Source organism: Saccoglossus kowalevskii, chromosome 8 (assembly GCF_978046115.1).
Source record: "Saccoglossus kowalevskii chromosome 8, keSacKowa6.1, whole genome shotgun sequence".
Taxonomy (NCBI): domain Eukaryota; kingdom Metazoa; phylum Hemichordata; class Enteropneusta; family Harrimaniidae; genus Saccoglossus; species Saccoglossus kowalevskii.
In genome coordinates, this window is record NC_140648.1 from 20,727,710 (window position 1) to 20,747,704 (window position 19,995).

A 19,995-nucleotide genomic window follows, 5' to 3' on the forward strand; every position below is an offset into this window, starting at 1 on the left:
TTTGTATTGGGATCATACATATTAGGTTATGTGTGCACGTCATATTTTTTGTTTAGATTCAAACAAAATAGACGACTGTATGTGTGTGTGATTACATTCGCCATGTTTTATTCAGTTTATGCAATTATTGTCATACTGCAGTAAAATTGACCCTTTGGCAGACACGTATATCTGGATGTAGGTTGCATTGAACATTGATATCGATTGTCTGCAAGAAAAATGCATGTTTCTATTTTATGGCTATTAGAACTAACAAATAGTTAATAATAATAAATTATGAATTACCATATATTTCATCCAACTTGTCATGGGAAAAGTAGTATTTGATAAAGCATCATAGGGTCAGTTATGTAAGTATACCAACGTCATTTCCGTTATATGCAAGTGATTGGCATCAATATACACTCGACGGAATGAAATCATGTGAAGAAATTTAAGTTTATTAAAGTTATTTAGAAATTATTAAACATCATACATACGCTTTCGTCAAACCCGTGAAGTTTTCAATCCAGGGGAAGCAATCATTTGCAGCAGTGGAGCAATTTTCAAAAAAATGGCATTAGGGATGCGCGCTGTGCGCTGCTAAATTGACATTCTAGTTGTACAGATGTCATCGTTTGCGTTAACGAAAGCGACATTTCTAGTCCTCCCAGTAATTCTATGTTTTGAATTTGTTGAGACACGATAAATTATTTTTACAATGTAAACTGCATAGCTACGCTGATTGTCAGCCAAACATATTTTACTTTTAGTAAGCGAGGGTGAAACCCGTGTTTATGCCACGAGAAAGTGAAAACTTTGAACGTACCTTAGCTTAGCATGGTGAACGTATTTTAATGCAGTGAACTTCCCTAATAAGGTTTTAATGTTCTAGTTGTCTGTGGTGTCAGGAAAATTCATTGTTATGCTAATTGTATTTCCGGTATGTTAGTTAACAGATTTTTCGAATGTTCTCAGCGATAGAACCAAAACGTTATCGGCAAGACTCAGAAGACGACAGTGACAGTCACCAAAGCGTAATTGAAGGCAAATAAACACGTGAAGCGAAAAAGACTGTTTCGAGTCGTAGCATACAATAGGGGACGAAACCATTGTTGACTTTTGAAGGGAATGGGAATCGGTCGATTCGAGGGTGTCACACTAAGCGAGGGAGCACTCTGGGAAGTTCGAATTTACTAAACGAAGCTGATATATCTAAGAACAAACACATTCCAAAAATTATATCTCGAAAGTGAATATTCGTGGTGTATGTTAAGTAACCGGACAGGAAGTGAGATTTTGTTAGTACTCGAAATATCCAAACATATTTTAGTATAAGGTAGTCAGTATCTTTAATCGAAATTATAGTTATGAAATTGATTTCACCTCGTCTACTCTTTAATTTGAATGTCCTTAACATAATATAATGTATTATGATAATTATAATTATTGACAGTTGTACGTAATTTACACAGTCCATAAAGAACGGCACGGCAGTTGGGCACCATTTAAATAAATTTACAAGTGTGGTTTCATTCAAGCTGTTTTCAGAACTCACAGAACAAATCAGGTCATTGAACTACTTTTCAAAAATGGCGATTTTGGGGCCCTACATTATTAAACTTTATACGGTAAGGATGTCTCATCTTATCGCAAAATTACGTTTCCTATACTGAACAATTTACTTGTAGGATGAGTACTTCCGCTTGTCACGAAATTCTGACATATTCTGAATATGAGGTTATTACGAGAATACCGAAAAGTATGCACGAAGACAGTACAGCGGGGGTATCGACCGAAGCTAAATTGTTTCAATAATGCCTTTTTCTGTGACACATGTGAGTGCAGTTTTTCTCAGAAAATGATTTCATACTGGTAAAACATTATTTTAGAATTGCGATTGCCACTTAGTAGACTGTAGTATATATTAGTTCGATGTTAACGCTTATATTAATTTTATTAGACACGATTCAATTTGAACTTCATTTTAAAATGTCGTATCTGCCCACTTTACATCCACTGTGTGTGTTGACAGTGTACACTTGGGTATACAAGGGAACAAATACTGAATAATCGGAACTGAAGTAAAAACGTTAACATTTGAAAATATACACATCGCTACTTATAACTACGCGAGCAAGGTGCCCTCCCTGCCTAGAAATGGATTAGTCCAAATATTTCCGGTGATTCAAAGTCGACCCGTGCGCTAAAAGCGAGAACAGCTGCAATGTGAGAAAACAAGTACTCTGTAAAAAATTGCGATGTTTCACTCGTGTGTTAACGACAAAATAATAGAACAACATAATCGCGTAAGTTTCCATAATCTAGTAGATGAGCGGGGCGGGAGTAAATGTACGCTTTATAGCGATAACACGTACGCAGTTATCGCCGCGTCTGTGTGTGGAATCATTGATTAATTGCCAGTGTAAAATGCTGCGTTTGAAACAGTTTGGTCGATATCTGTCAATCCGTGTGTGTCCAAGACGCCGTGCTGGCTTCGCTCGTTATCAACTGCGGACAGGCCATTAAACACGTGTCAATCACCGCCGGGCTATCTGCTATCTCACTTATATGCAAATGAAGTCAAATTAATCGAATATTTCCGCTCTGAAAGTGTCTTTGAGTGCAGGTACGTCAACCGGCATTACGCCAACAGACATTCACGGATTGTATGTTGTTGGGGGTATAGGCTGTTGATGAGCCTTCTAGACGAAGTAAGAATATATATTGCGTGTTTTCAAAGGCGACGTACATGATGTGTACTAGAGTATACTTCTAAAACATCACCAAGCATTCTGGAATTGACTACGTTTCTCATCTACCTGTCACGTGCTACTGACATTGTGTTATCGCCGCCAGATTCCTATAACGAGTTCGCTGAGCATATAGTTTTGCATGCGAGCTTAGCTAGTTGATGGAGTATTCTGATTTCAATGCTGATAACGTTAATTGAACAGAAGTAATCTGCAAATGTACTGTATCTTATTAAGGCGGTTATGCAAAAATCTGATTATGACTAAAGAAATGAACTACAGAAGGCGCTACACCACGTACAGGGATTGAATGCAGTATTTCCTGAACGTGTATGGTAACGTTGCTGGGTGTTTTAAGTGTAGCTGTAGTCAGATCCTCGGTTTTGTCACGTATTGGTATGGCTCATAGCGCATGGTAGGTTGAGGAGTGTTAGTGATGTGCATATCGTTAGCTTAATACTAGCCACATAGAGATGCAATCTTCAACGCTTTGAAACGGTGGAGTAAGAGGAATCACTCTCCGCCATGAGTGCGCTACGGACCTTTTACGAGAAATTCCAGTTAAGCCGGTGTCTTTGCAATGATGAAAATCGATGTAGTTGTAACGAAAGAGCATCGAGAGCCGGGAAGATGGCTTCTTATTGCCTGATCGTCCTTGGTGTTTTAGTAACAGGACCTGGCATCTTGATGGCATCGTCCGGCCATTCTGGAAATTTACATCCCACCTATGCCGGCGTGGGTTTTCTATCGTTTGGAGGGATAATGGTCGTGATGGGACTAATACTCTGTGGAGTTAATCGTTTAAGAAAGCGTCATTGTAGGAATCCCCATGATGCAACGACGTTTAACCAACAGGAATTCTGTGTCGTCACCGAGGATCCCGACGGATTCGAGGACTATGTCCAGCGCAGAGGTCTTCCTCATAGTGAATCGATGCCAGCGAGTGCTGCCGCGCCGTCGACCGACCAAGGTGTTATCAGATGCTACGTTTTACCGACAAGCGTTAGTTGGCCAAACACTTCCAGGTAATATATATATAAATATTATACACAATGGTTTTACTCTGAGTAACACACCACTTAAACATGATATATCAATCCATGCCGTTGACCCCAGGTTCATGATCAATAATTGAATCCCATTATGTGGATGCAGCAGTGTTAACGTGTCGTTATACGTCACTAATAATTTCCAAATATTACTGAAGCCGAATAACCACCAGTTTACCTGTATGATCTTTGTTCAACCAGCAATCCGTGCAATTGCAGCGAGGTCATTGACAATTAACATTCGCCCACTATCTCAATGAGTGAATTTGGGTTGTATTTTGGGAACTTCCAATTTTCAATGGTAGCCATATCAAACAGAACCGTCTGACTTTTATTGGTTAAAACACACCCCATCCCTCGAAAATGTTCTAATTAAAATTGGATTTATCTCAAGTAAACGAGTGGTTATTCTAAAATATGTCCAAAAGTCAGATAAACCACTAACCGCGACCAAGGGTTTGTTAAAGATATCAGACATGCCAGTTTTAAAATTATACCTTTGAACGGAACAGTTTATATTAAGGCAGTGCGAAAGTCGCCGCATTGAGTGTGCGCATACTCTTTATTCAATCGATACGGCCATAAATGCATCTTAAACGAGAATGTAACGTGGCAGTTGTAGCCAGTAAGAGGAGATACAGACGTATTAAATGTTTGAACCTGAAATGAAAATGTCGCCCTACAGTGAAATCTACGATAGTACTATCATCAATTACAGCGTCGTCAGAACGAACAGTATTCAAGATGATTTTTAAATCTCCGGCGGCTGGGAATAACCACAATAATCCAAATTCCATGCCAGTGAATGAATAAATAAATAGACGTGAAGAGGTTATATTTCTTCATATAAATGGTATCAAACATATAATTGTACCTGGTATTTTCATAGCGATATTCGCACATACGCTGCATTTCAGTTAATTAATTGGCACATCATCTAATGACGCCGTTGAATACCATTTGTATCTGCTATCCACAGAGGCTTCCAAAAGGCGGTGTGTCAATTTAATAGTTATTCGATAACTTTGATCAACTGAAAGAAATATAGTGAACAGAACCATTCATGCACTTGTATCCATGCCACGGGGTTTTCCCATAATCCATGTTTATCTGAAGTTGGGACAAGAATTTGATGGTGTATAATAGAACCAAATATTATTCTAGTATGTTCATGAAAAAAGGGGGTTATCAAATGCCTTTGCCATTATTGTCGCGTTGTGCGTTTTATTATTTGTTTTGTAAAAATCAATATAATCTAAGAACTTACTAATACAATCAACAAGAGTAACGTAGCAATTTTTGTACCAGTAAAATCTCTATCAGAATGTTTCGAAAACACGTGATAACTGTCCGAAACACAATGTTATCAGTTACTTTCCAGGATTATTCGAGTTAAAAGACATGAAGCAGATGTTTCCAATCTAATGAACATTCGAAGAGCATTAAAAAGATATTTTTTTTCAAATATCGATTTGTATTCGCCCTGACACTGTCATGTATGACTGAACGGGCGTTAATGACGTATGGTATGTGCTATATCGCACTGTATTTATTTAACGTTTAAACAAGCAAAAAACTTGTCACTTGTCATAACTAGAAATTATGCACGACATTGATATGACAACGTGAATAAACAGAGCGATTTGCATAAATTCAATCCGGGCAATTGTTAAACAATGAACAACACATTGACACAGGGATTTATTTTCTGTTCAGTAACACTGTAACTGTCCCAGTGAATACAACATTGGCTTATGTTCCTTCGTGTATTTTGATTTAATTTTGCAATATTCTGAATTTGCCATAGACTGAAAATGAACAACTTACTGCGGTCGGTAACAGTCAAACGTTGGCGTAAGTTTCCTTCAAACACGTTCTTTCATCATATAACAAATATAAATGGCTATTTTAAGCCAAATTACATGCTTAGTAAATCAATTTTTTATTATCACAATGAGAAATAATATAATGTACACTTGTGAACTTTATCCCGAGCGCTTCCCACAAATTGAATAATGGGCTTGCTCATAAAACTCAACAGGTGGTCTTTTTGCTTATATGGATATGGCTAGACATCGGTCATATTGCAGTTTATAATGCAGAACGAAATGATTTGCATGTGTGGCTAATATTGCATTCGTTAGATATAAATTAACGTATTTAGTTTTTACATGTAACAAATGGCCACCGGTCGGCCATAATCTAATGGATTGTAGCACGACGAAATTTATGTTCACTTTACGATGCTGTAATAAGTTAACCAACTCCCTTTCAACCTTCGTAAGAATATTAAATTTATCAAATGCATTATTAAAGAATTCCAATATAATCCGACAGTGGTTTATAATGAAAAAACTGTATTTATATGAATAAAGTCAATTTAAACCTGCATTTTATTGACTAACTTGTATATCGATTCAGAGAAAAAAACGACTAGCGCAATTCTGAAGGTTTGTTTATTTCTCTTTCTCTTTGTAATTGCCATCAATATCTGTAAATTCAAAATGGCTGTACAACACAATACAGTCACTTTGGACATAGTATTACATTGTACATAGTATTAAGGTTTTACAGTTTAACATTTTCTAAGACCGCCAAGTTAGAATTTGGATGAAACCGGCATCGAATCATGCTTAAATTGAAGCAAGTGAAAAATCCCCAACAACATTTACAAGTCTGTGTCGATGAATATTCATTTTTGTAAAATTCAGATTAACTTGACCCTTTTAGTAAATGTTTAATTAGAGCACGTTTATTAAATTGACATATTTGTATGATTTTTTTTTAAATAATTATACATAACCACGCAATAACATAACCACATTCATAACACTTATCTCATTATAAAAGGTGTTACTTTGCGAAAGATGACGTTGCGACACGTGTTATTATATTGTGTGCGGCAAGTGATACACCGTACGTAAACAAACTGATTTGCCAGTCTGGAAGCGTTCTACAACGTCTGGGTTTATTGTAGCGTTTAGCATGAATACGGTAAATTAATAAAGCTTTCGTATCTAGTGAAGATTTATATACGTATTAGTTCACCAGTAGAATCACAAAGTAACATATAATTGAGTTATTTTATGCCATTAATGCATGGTTCGGAGATTGCACGTCAACGTAGAGTAAGTGACGTGTGTATTAATACTGAACATCAAAACCGTTCATATAACCGGTTTAATCATAATTTCTGGAATTAAAATTGTACGCATTAATTAACAATCATTTGTTCAGTCTCTCGGAAGGAGCAGTTTAAAGGGTTAGCCCAAGGGCATAAGGTTAATCAGATTGTACAAACTAAAATATATTTACACGCAAACGCCAGTTATAATCTATCATCCTTTGTACTTGACAGATGAACTTGCTAAAGCGGGTCGTTTAAGGAATCTTGAATAATTAATTGACATTAGTGATTGATGCGTACTATAGAAAGCACATCTTCAATTAATGCGAATGTAGGAGTGTAACTCGCGACAGTACGAGCTCCATGCGAAATAATTGCCTTACCCTGAAAGGTAAAATTACACATTTAGACATTCTGCGCACGTCGGGCGTAGATGGGAATTATGCGGACAGATCGCTTGTTAGTTAATGAAATATCGTATGCACTCTCGAATGAGTTTGGGAACGGTGGATATGTACATGGAAATCCCCATAGCTGAACAGTTAATTAGGTTCCCGACTCATCCGTTCGTAAAATTGGCGTCTACCTGAGCATATTGAAATTTACTCATCAGCTTAACTATATATATATACCTCTAAGTACAAAGTGGGTGCATAGTGATCTTTTCTGACCTCATTACATATTATTTCCTGATGTTACATGTTGACATTTACATAATCATCGATAAGTTATGTGCCTGAACGACTCATGTGACATATTTTCTTATTTATATTGATAATCATTGCTTTTGAGATGTGCTCGTACGAGGGTGAGAAATTTAGAAAAACTGCGTTTTATATCTCAAAACATGTTTCATATAGGAGATTTATTTTCCCTCGTATGTATCGAGTATGACTTCATGGATTTCAATGCAAAACGATAGAAAATGTCAGTGTTTCATGAAAACGTTCAAATATGCATGAGTATGGTCGTTACAGTTCCTATTTTAAGAGCACTTAGTAATACAGGCATACAATTTTCTCAAAAACGAGGTCGCTGACCCCCGACTTTTGGTATTACTATTATGTTATAATAGAATATTCTCTCTATGTGTGTTTCTGTATTGAACATCTTAGTCAATTGGAATAATGTTTCGCATATTGGTTTTAATTGGAAAGCTAAAATTTGAGTTGTGAATGTTATAGAAGAAATAGAATATGAAAAAATTAACAAATTTTTCAACCGATCACTAGTAGCATCAGACTCGTGATCGGTAGACCCTAGTTCAAATCCTACCTTAGGCTGAACACATCAAAAGGGTGACCCTTACCCTGGGTGAGTATGCCACAGACTCAATGGGAAGGCCAATTCATTCACTAACGAATGCGACTTTGTTGGAACCTTGGTTAAGGTCCGCGGGTGCTTGTGTTTGACCGAGCCTGGTTAACGCCAGGATAGCGCATTACATTGCCATTTGATAGAGAGATGGCCGCACAGCCCTGTCATGTAGTCCCAAACATAAATATGACTTCTGTGTCAAAATGCACTATATGTCAGCACTAGCACTTGCAATTTGCATATACAATAAAATGTCAGGAGAGACAACAGTGACACTCAATGTCCAGAACTGTCGCCTGGCACACACAAAAAAACAATTTAAAAAACAAAAAAAAAACACAAAATAACATTACTTTCAGATTAACAAACGTACAAATACGACTATTACTATTTATTTGCCAAATGAAATGTTCATGTGTGTTTGACAATTAGTATTTATTTATTTACCACGAAACAGAAATGTATGCGAAGTTTTAGAATAGTAAAATGTTCACGCAAATTCTGTTTCATAATTGTTGGTCAAAATGTTGTTATTAAACAAAACACAGCGCGATTTTGAGAAATAAAAACATATAATATGACTTATTTTTAACACATATCAGCTCATTTAAAAAGTGTGTGTCAAGCTTGACGGAGGTCAATATCGTACTCATGCCAACGTTGTGATATACATATCGTTGGTCGCTTATGTGGCACAAGTGTAAAATAGCCCAAAACGTAAGAATATTCACGATCGTCTCAGTACTTATATTCCATGTGTTAATTGAGTTAAAGTACTGTTACTTTCAACAATGAAAATAAAAATTTATTAAATGTGAGACTGTCAAATTTGTTTTAATAGAAATAAATTCGAGCACTTCAGTAGTGAGAGATAATTATGTCTATTGATATACACTTGGAGTGTTTATGTGAGAAACGCGTCGCTTTCATAGCATCGGATTCAAATCTTAGGTTTCCAGAACATTTGTAGTTTATTTATTATTTATTAACTCATTTTCTCACATTGGAGATAGCACAACATACCATGTGTTTTGTGTATGACCATTCAAGGAAATGAGAACATTTCAGGTATTTGAAAAATTAAGATATAAAGATTTCCTATTGAATAAATACATTTGTCTTTCACCATGTTTATTACGTTATTCTCTTCTGTATGGTTTTCAATCACTACTAATGCAATGTTTCACTATCATCATGCTAGATGTACCACTGAGACCTACGTCAAATGGACCTAGAAAGTTACCTAGACCAGTTTCAAAAGATGTCACTTCATACTAAGATGTATTTCTTTAGCTTATTCCCAGTAACCTGAAAGTAAAGTAGCATTAGTTTTTGCGCTGTGTCTTTACGCAATTATTCATGTATTAACTTCACCTTGATTGGGTATCAGTCGTCTTAAATCAGCACCTGCCGTCAAACATGACCATCTCGTCCTTTTGGTGAACGTCCTTTCACTAGAAATGTTATGCGACTAATGACGGTCGATTTCAGAGATGTACATATTTGTCATAGAAACGTCTCTGGTCTTTTAAGGAACCATGGCTGCACACCATGCGGTCCATAAAACCCCCTCTCGCTGATTTGGCAGTGTTTTTTTTTTTGTACTTTTTGTTGTTGAATGTTTGTTCTGTTCTTGTCGACTTGTAAATTCCTTTTACAGAGTACGAGTTTGGATATCGATTGAGTATTATGTTATTGCTGCCCTAAATACTTAAATATACATCACATCTATACCACTAGCACTACTAGCAACAAATGGCACATAACGCATGTGGGCTTACTAGTCATTGGGAGATTACCATAACTAACGAGCAGCGTTATTTCAAATTCAATCGTCACTCCCGTATTCCGTTTCAAGACAAGTGGATGCAACTGATTGTTACGCTATACGTAATAACACAGATATTGTATGTTTGGGCATCATTGTGGCAGATTCTTGATTTTTCATTGTGTGTGCACGACTCGAGAACGAAATGAAACTAGTTATACCGATCAGTATGTAAAACATAGAAGATGTGATAGGGATTCCAGTCACATTTGTACCAGCTATTGCGTGTGACCATATAATGGCAGGATTATAGGCATTCTATCTCCTTGCAACCATTACTTATGTACGCGTGAACAGACAATAACGCGAGTACCAGGGGAGTGGTGAGCTGTTACTGTAATGTATGTAGTTATCGTCTTTGCTAATGGCTTAATTTTGCTGTATCTTAGAAACGCATCAATCATAGACCTGGGAACATAGAATGTTGAGGATTCTTTTAAATTGAACAGACATCTAATACGCAATTACATATTTAATTAGATGTAACAATTGTGCATATTCGTGCCGCGATAGATTATAAACGCCTTATTGTAATAATTGTGTGGTAATATACACGCAAGAATTTTGAGTGATACTTTCCTTACTTTATTATATATAATGATTTTGTTTCTGGCACTTATTTGTTCTCGTATTTAGCCGAGTATTTAATTTACATCTTTGGAAACCTAGTCAATCTACCGATATATGCAATTTTCATTTTAATTCATTCATGGCGAATGATGAAATGTGCTGAATTTACTGTGCTTTTAATTTAATAATTTGCGCATACATTAATTTCTAGAAGCTGAGATCGATGGCGTCGAGCATATATGCTGCTCCGTCAACTCCACTCATGTACATGAATAACAATCACTTGTTTTCCATTTCTTGTATTTTTGAAACCTGGCTCCAAGGTAATTAAAACGAACCGAATTGCTATGCTTATGTGACACAGGCCACATCAGTGTTTGTCGATGATTTAGACATTTTTAATATACCGAATTCATTGAAAACACACATTTAAAGATTCTATCCATTATTTGAAATGACGGAATATGTTCTTTATATGTAGTACATGCTAAAAACAAACACTTGTATAATGTGACCACGGTTCGTGCTAACCACGCATCATCATCATCATCATATTTCGATATTTGGCCGTATCAAACAATAGTATTTTATCCATAAGCAACCTTTGGAGTGTGCATTAATTATTCAACTAAACATATTTTAACTCAAGTCGATAAATCGTGTATATATAAATCATGTCGTAAGTTAATTTGGATTTTACGGCAAACATCTTTTTACTCCGGACACTATTCTCAATAGGTGATTTTCCGTACAATTGCGAGATCTCGTGAGATGCGTGAAAGACGCGCGTCGAACGTCTGCTGCAAAAGTCGAACGATTTGATTTTGAACTCGAATTTCTTTATTTCGTAACTCATATCGACCGGCCGATCTTCGACAGAGGAATATTGCTTTCGAATACCCTTACTTAATCAAAATTGCCTATCATCAAATGTGGACAGCACATTATTAAGCATGGAAATGTCCCCGAAATACTTTCGCGTTTGTCGAATCCCACGCGATGTTTGACGCGACTACGACGCTATGACCTTTGTTTGTCCTGTTTTTACGTTCGATTTCACGCATAACGCGTGATTCTCGCAGTGAACGGAAAATAGTCTATAGAGACGTGCATTTTGAACAGTATTCCCGTTTATTTAATATGTATGTTTTACGAAAGTATATAAAGTATTCAATATAGCTGTTAATAATGTGTACTGGAAACATTGCGACATGATCAAACATAATCTGAAGGCATGACGGCATATGTGTGTTTATTTCATTATGTATGCAATTTCTCTTTATCTGAAATGTATACTTATACATTATTACAGCAACAATATCGGCGCGTCCTATATCGATTTACCAATAAATTGAGCAGAGTTGAAATAGACGTTTGAAATGTACATTGAATGCAAAATCAATATAACGAAATCAATCTGGAAAAAATACGGGAGATATTGAACAAATATTGCCTGAAGGACGTTTCTGCGTTAAATATTGTACTCTTCTGATATTTAATAATTATTTGGTATTTAATGTACCCATGCTGTGTCTGAACAAAGACATTATAGTATTCGAAGTCAATGAAAATTCAGATCATATACATGCGGTGCGTTCTTTTTCTTGTTGATTGATTAAGTTGAAACTCCAATTTCCTTAAGTCTGTATTAGACGTCGGAAACTGAATAATTAAAAGACCGGATTACGGTAATCCATCTGCATCTGAATTCATAATCTTGAAATCTATCTGAGCTTAAATTATTTAACGATTTTTTCCACACAGGGTGAATGTACCTCTGAGCGGTTTGTATATTTTACTTCGATACACTAATCTTTAAATGCATTAAACAATATATTTTTCTTAAACCTAAAAACACATGCAACATAAAATAAACCCCATTTGTATTTTAATCAGCTTATTTAAATACACCCACTAGTATATTTCAATCGATATTTGCGGAGTCTAGTTATGAAGCGTTGACAGCCATCACGGTTAGGTCAGGCACCTTTTTGCAGTAGACGCATACAAAAGAAGTTGGGAAATATTCTTGTTTTTAGATTAAATTGAGTCGATAGTGCCGTGTCGTTTGCAGTGTTGTATGTATTGTATTATCGTAGCGTTGTGGAGAGTCGTTCATTTCTGTGTTTTCGCTGTTAACAGCATGTGTAGTGATACATTCTATGGCTCATCGCAGACTCGTTGGGTTCAAATATCTAATCGTTTGTTTTGTGTATACGACCCACGTGCAAATGGGAATCCGACAATTATCCATGTCGTAAGGTCATAGGGTTTAATGCTAATGAAAATGAATGGGAAGTACAAAACCATGAATATAATTATTATTATGGGTTTCTTTTGGAATGTGTTTTAGTTCAAGACTCGAAATCGTTTTTAGACTACTTTTTAGTCGACTTCTCTCATGTTTATTATCAATTTGTTCAACAAAGAACGTGTGAGACCACAGAACAAGCAACGATAACACTGTTAACTGCAGTTAATTACGTACTTTCAATATTATATTATGACAAAAGTAGACAGTGGTTTTATTTTTAAAAAGTCTGCATATGTACTATAAGCCCTGGTATAGTGAATGATCTAGGAAATGTATACCTCAGGTAGGAAATAGTGGAATATTACTGTAAAGGTGTAGAAAATTGTTGATAGCAAAATTAAAATCATCTCATCTCAGAGTATGAAACAGAATATTCGTCTCCTTCATCTGATTTTTAACTTTATATATCATTGGGATATATACTCTAAAATTGGAATTGTTGATGGAAAGATGCATCGTCAATATATCGTAGCTTTTGTTCGTAACTCATTTCTGTCGAAATTCAACCTCATACAAATGAAGAAATGAATCATCCAACAATGGAGTCTAATCTACTGTATAATGAACTATTCACGATGATATGAGATATCTCAGTGGATTTGTTTAAATAAATATATAATACATTATTGAGTGGCCGGAGATTATAATCAAATGAATACTGTTTACAATATCGATTATTCAAATTCAACAATATTTAATTCAAAGTTTTTTTGTTAGCTTTTTTAACTCTCAAACGCGTTTCTTTTTAGAATTGCTTTATTTACCTTTAGCATATATAATTTATTAATTGTGGTTCAATTTGAAATTTTGTCGCTCTATATATTGAAAAGAGTGCATTTTTCCGTGTCGCAGTTTTTTGTGAGATTTCTGTCCTGTTAGTTTCAAGGCTACACCAGCATTTATATAGAAAACTATTTAAAATATGGGAATGTGATTATAATCCATATGTGCGTTCCATGTCGTCTTGTCTACTGATAAGACAAACTAGTTGGCCATCGATTCGTGTGGCGAGTACGTGTATTGGCACGTCATTATCAAGTGTGAGAATCTGTCAGATGTATCCATATGTTGAAACATTGTAATGGTTTTTAAGATGGCTGCAAGCTGCCCGCATTCGTTGATATCGATTAATTGATTCTGTATGTATACTGTGTAATAGTACTTGCATTTACTTCTACCCGCGATATTACAGTAAATGAGAGCAATGACGCAATATCGGTATCTAACCTTAAATAGACCATGAACACAAATGGCTTCTGGGATCTCGCGAGAGCGTGAAAACCACGAGATTTGTTTTTTGACCCTCAAATAGTCTTCTATTCCCTTCTGTCACCATGTTCATTGTTGCTAAGTTACATAGATCGGTGCAACGTCTTTTCAAGGGCAAAAATAAGTGTCTGATATAAAATAAGTGGCTTTCTCGCTGCCAACGAGATTTCAGCTGCCATTTGCGTCTTAGGACAATTGCATTACTGTTTTTTATTAGATTATATGATGTGAAGGAATTGTATTATTATAAATACTATGATAAATAATATGATTATTTATACAATTTGACAATTCTGAATGTGTATGATAGAATTTGATGATAAACACGATTTTTTTAAGGTAGAAGGCAACTCATACTTTGAGAGTTGTTCGCATGTTTATTGGATTAAATGCAGTGAACTATAGTTCCATCATGTTAAAATAAAAATAACATACTCTTGTGTGATACACGTGCCGTATTTTGAGGCTTGGGAAAGTTAAAGCGTGTCGTAATTTTGCGGTATTTTACGGGGTATTTTCATCTTATCATATTACGAAATGCGAATTCCAAATATGGAATGAATATACGCACGAAATCGTCCACTAATAATAAAAACAAACATGGTTGCCACCAGGTGTTGACCGGACTCCACACAAAGAAGTTCGCTGATTCTGTTTCACACTTTTTGTATTTCGGCATTTCCAAGATGTATCCTTGGAAGGAAAAGTAGTGTGATAATAAGGTTAATACGAGGATACCTCGAAGTATGCACTCTGACAGTACGCCGTCGCATTGACCTCCGCTGCGCGTCGGTCGACGCACCCGCTGTACTGTCTTCGTGCATACTTTGAGGTATCCTCGTAATAACCTCATGGTATTATACAATCATATTTGTCTCAGCATTGCTCGTGCTGCTTCATAAATTGATTCAAAACTAATGACACAATGTGATTATTGTTGTATTGTATTGTATTATCTATTGTTAGAATATAAAATAAATCAAGCTGACAATAGTTAATTAAAGTTCGCAGATAGCGTCAGATAATTAACTACACACAGTGTGTACGTGCAAAGTTTAAAACCATTTGAACAAACTTCTACCTTGATACACAACAAACAGACTGAAAATTAACTAAATGTCACAAACCGACATCAAATATCCATCTGTACAAACAACAAGCAAGTCCGCCAAACTGCCGCGAAGATACACAAAATATATAATTGAACAGTTAGGCAAGTTAGATAATTAAACACAGCTTGATGTCAAGCAATTATCTGTCATGTAACTACAAAAATAGTATGCATGTACTAAATGTTAGCATATATACAAAACATGAATGTAGTTTATTAGTATGCAAATTAGATCATTAAAATAATCTGATCAGTTCTGTAGTTAATTATAAAATATCTGTGTACCAAGTTGTACTCTAATCCATCCAGTGGCTCTTCAAATTATAGTGGAACAATATTTGACACATTCATCCAGAAATCAATATAGACAGACAGACATTTGTATGACATTAGTCTCCCTTTGTGCTCTGCATACGGAAGCCACAATTTGTCATTTTCATAACAGTTGTATACAACATAAAGTTGCCTTTTTTATTTTGTAAAACCCATTATATGATTTGTTTTTCAAATAATTCTGGATAATAAACGTACCCTATTAGTCGAAATATGTATTGTTTTCACCAGATTTCGCCAACTTAGAATTTGAGATGCGGCATAATACATTCACTATCTAAAGCAAATGGTACTAAAATACAAGATTATTTGTTTTAAGTTATCATCCTTATATTAGCCGTGGGTACAATTTATTGCAAAATGAATTATCGAATAGCTTCTATGATAAATGTTATCGACAATCCTTGGCTTAGCGACAACTTTAAGCTTAACTGTTGGAATATATTATACATGCAATTAAATTACACTGCGGGGAATATAAATAACCACATCAATTTAAAACTACATTCTTGTGTGAACTTTGACCTACAAAATATATTTGTTCATTGACTGGCATGTTTTAATAATGCATCGTTCAACGTCGACTGTACTTCGCCATTAAGTTGTACATTTCAATTCGTGGCTACCTCGAGGGACTTTCTGCCAGCATTAATATGGAATACTCTGCAAATATCATTATCTCGACAGTGCCGAGACAACCGATGGGAAATCAACCACATAATGAAGGTCTACATAGCTTCAATCAAATCTGTTTTTCAGTCAACGGTCGAGATTGTCACAGAAAAAAAGAACATTTTATTAGATTAGACTAATAAAAGAACGAATCCTTTTACATCACTTGTGTGCCTCGAATGAATATATATTTACAAATAGAGCAAAATTATGGGGATTATAAATTAATTTTGAGGCATACCTTGGTCGTTTTCGTAAATTACAATGATTTGACATTGAAATATGTGAGAAACTAAAAAAGGAAATGAAAGTCGCGTGTAATGGACTAAAGTACCAACAAGACGTCAAGTCGCGTGGATATCAAGTTGGGATGTCGGTGTATTTACATCGTTGACAACATTTAAGTACTTAACTGTAACGTATAACTGTAAGGTTTCCGTTAGGAAGTTATTCATTTTTAAAAGGAGCCCGTCATGGCTCGTATTTCACAGTCAACCATAATATCAAAATGTATTAAATTTTAATGTCTGAATGAAAACTTCATAATTACGTATGACAAACGTATACAATGGTTATGGTACAACTATTCAGTCGTATCTGCCAAGGAGCGGACTGGAAAGCGTGAGGTTTATCCACCTAACCTCAGAATAATACAAAATATAGTTATATAATGATTAAGTGTAATTAGTCTTTGTGATCAGATAGGTCATTACGATCGGCAGTTAAAAATCGATTTTCTCGGCTTTAATGTGTTCTTATTAATGAAACAGATTAGTTTGTGATTCATCATTCCCATTTCACACAGCACTTTTAATTCTCATCTTTCTTGCTGAACCACTGTGTCTTGGAGAACTCTCGTTAGTTAGTTGATAAATTATTTAATAGAGTAGAGCTGACGTCGTATCCATGGCAGCATTAATGGTCTGTTTCTCATTATATAGTAGCGCTGTGTACAGTTACGTAAATATATATACATATATTTATTTAAAACTGTAGCAAATATGACCCTAGTGGTACTGACTGAACACATATTAAGTTAATTATACATTATATGCATCGGCAAAGAGCACTTGGTCGAATATTATTCGCAACCTATTATACACATATGCCACGTTACATGATATATCTTTATGTGTTTCTTTATTTGGTGCCGCGGGGGTAATTTTTGCTCAATATTACATGAATTCCAACGCTGGCGAAAAAAAAAACAGTTTGTATATACAATTGTAAAAGGTTTTGGAAAAAACACAAAATACATCTACATTTCCCTTCAACGTGTCACTACAAATAAAAAGATAACTCCATTACATTCTTTTTCATATAAAAAGTTCTCTTCTCACGTACGAAAGTTATCTTAGAATACTAGTAATAAACGTTTAATGCATTCATTTGTATATTTGTTTCATTTCCAACCATTATCCTATAAATGACATACGATTGAGTTATCATTTTAATCAAGCAGGTGTTGTTTTTTTCCTCATTTAATGTCACATCTTCACTAGTATATAGAGCATTGAATTCAATGAAAATACGGCACGCTTCAGGTAGGCAACGGCATCTAGTCACATCTTTGGCATACCCGGAAATATGTTTTATATGTTCCGGTCAGTTGCTTGATTCATTCACAAATGGCATTTAGATACATGTGCTAACATATGGAACCAATAGTAAAATACCACCATAAGCACTAAAGAACGGAACAAGAAAGACTATGGACCCACAGCTACGAAGTGTGCAGCTCTGTCAACTTTTCCAATTTTGTCAGCATGAGAATGGATGATCTGTTTTATTTTGGGATTGTGTACTAAACCACTAACTCTTTTAATGTGATTTGAATGTTGGGTACTTGAGTCATTGGCTCTGTAAGTAGAATAGACCGGCATTTCACAAGTCGTCTACACAGGATACCTGAGAAAGCGCAGTTACCCGTTTTTTTTTTGTTTTTTTTTTTCTTTCTTTACTGATTCTAAAGACTCGGCAGTCTTAACAATATAGTTCAAAGCCGGGAGAAACGCAGTAATTTAATCGATATGGTGAGATTCGAAGCTAGTCATAGACATCGTTTCTTCGTAGAATTCCTCGTCCTTGAATAGGTCAAATAAAAAATGATCGTGCTTTCCCCGTATACGTCACAAAAGAGATTCGTCGATAGAGGACGTGTGTGTTGTATAAAAGCTGTTTTGAACATCAATCCGTTACTAATAAACCATTAGTTTAACAAAACAACTATAACATTATCGGTTTGCCAATTCGGATGAATAATTCCCAGCGTGCTGTTCAAGCAGTTTGTTTATGGGAAATTAGTTTGTTATGACCCGGGATCATGTTTGAATAATGTGGCTCCTTGTGAAAACGGGATGCTAATTTGTATAATTAAGATGTTTCGAAAGGTAATGTTGGAATTTTTTTTAAGATGATCGCTTTCAGTGTGCTCGAATACAAATGGACTACAGTCAGCTACAATCTAAATGTGACAATATGTATCACTTATTGGTTTATTTATGCTAATTTTAAAACGTGCCGGTGAGCTTTTGTGACAAACAATGACGCAATACATACATAATCAATCTTCTTCTTCAACATACCTCTCGCTGTTAGACACTGGTGGCGCTGTCAGTGTTCCTAGCCAATGTTCCCGCCATCACTTTATATATTACTGTTGGGATATTGTTTGTTGTGGTGTGGACATGGTTTCACTCTAAAGTTCTTTTTCTCATTACAGGGCTCAGATGAACGGCCCAGTCGTGTACTATGTGGGAAGGCCACTACCTCCACAGCGACAGTCGTCTTCCAGTAGCAATAACACCACGTGATCTGGGAAACGCCGGCTGCTGGTGTTCGAATGAACTACGTCATCACCTTGAAAGGATTTACACGGATTGAGAATTAATTCTAATTGCAGACCGATATTTTATTGTGTTGAAAAATGAACTGTCAATCTATAACGGACATTAGAGCAACTTGAGGGCGTTTCGGATTGTAAAAGCATCCTGGTACGTTCATCTTGCTTCACGTCATAAGGACCTCCAGTAAACCAGTGGTTTCCTTATGAGCGGATACAAATGTGAATCATTTACCAATCGTCACTCTGCAGATACAGGAAGAATTACCTACTTATAAGCTCCATCCGATATGCGCGTCCAGGGGTCAATGTCCTTTAAATTTATTGACCAAGATTATAAATTATATTGTTTATGATACACGGTGTTTTGATATTCATGTTCGATACGTCACGAGTTAGTGGGTATCACGTGATTGATTGCCAACCCACGTATTGCATCGTCCACTGAATGTAATAGTAATTTATAAATGTAACGCACAAAAGGCAATAAAAATATCCACGTATTCATTGTAATTTTTTCAGAGTAAATACATATAATTTTAATTAACATGTACAGAAATCTGAAAGTTTTCTTTGCTTATGATATTTTGAGTTTATCTACTATATTATTAGCTGCTATAGAAACAGCGGTTCGTGCCTGTAATAAACTCGTGGTATGTTACAAAAAGTTGTTGAATTTGAGAAGAAGCAGGCATTTTTGTTGCCCTGGTTCCCTTAATTTCATTTTTGAAGCATTTTTGTTTGTTTGTTTGTTTGGCCGGCAAATGAAATTAGTTGTTCTAATTACTTACAATATTCTTAAATTGCATTTTTATGATCGTAAACAACCCC

The 19,995-nt window shown here is 35.5% G+C and overlaps 1 protein-coding gene across 1 annotated transcript; it reads left to right on the top strand.

Moving 5' to 3' along the window:
* Window positions 1-2,619: 2,619 nt before the first annotated feature.
* On the top strand, window positions 2,620-19,723 carry LOC100376816 (uncharacterized). The gene is made up of 2 exons (XM_002734236.4): window positions 2,620-3,757; window positions 19,045-19,723. The coding sequence occupies exons 1-2, from the start codon at window positions 3,258-3,260 to the stop codon at window positions 19,133-19,135; spliced, it is 591 nt and encodes a 196-aa protein (XP_002734282.1). The 5' UTR covers window positions 2,620-3,257; the 3' UTR covers window positions 19,136-19,723.
* Window positions 19,724-19,995: the final 272 nt, after the last annotated feature.

Coding starts and splice junctions, on each gene's coding strand:
- LOC100376816 (XM_002734236.4), top strand. CDS start 3,258: ATGAGTGCGCTACGGACCTTTTACGAGAAATTCCAGTTAAGCCGGTGT. Junction 3,758..19,044: donor AGTTGGCCAAACACTTCCAG/GTAATATATATA, acceptor TTCTCATTACAG/GGCTCAGATGAACGGCCCAG.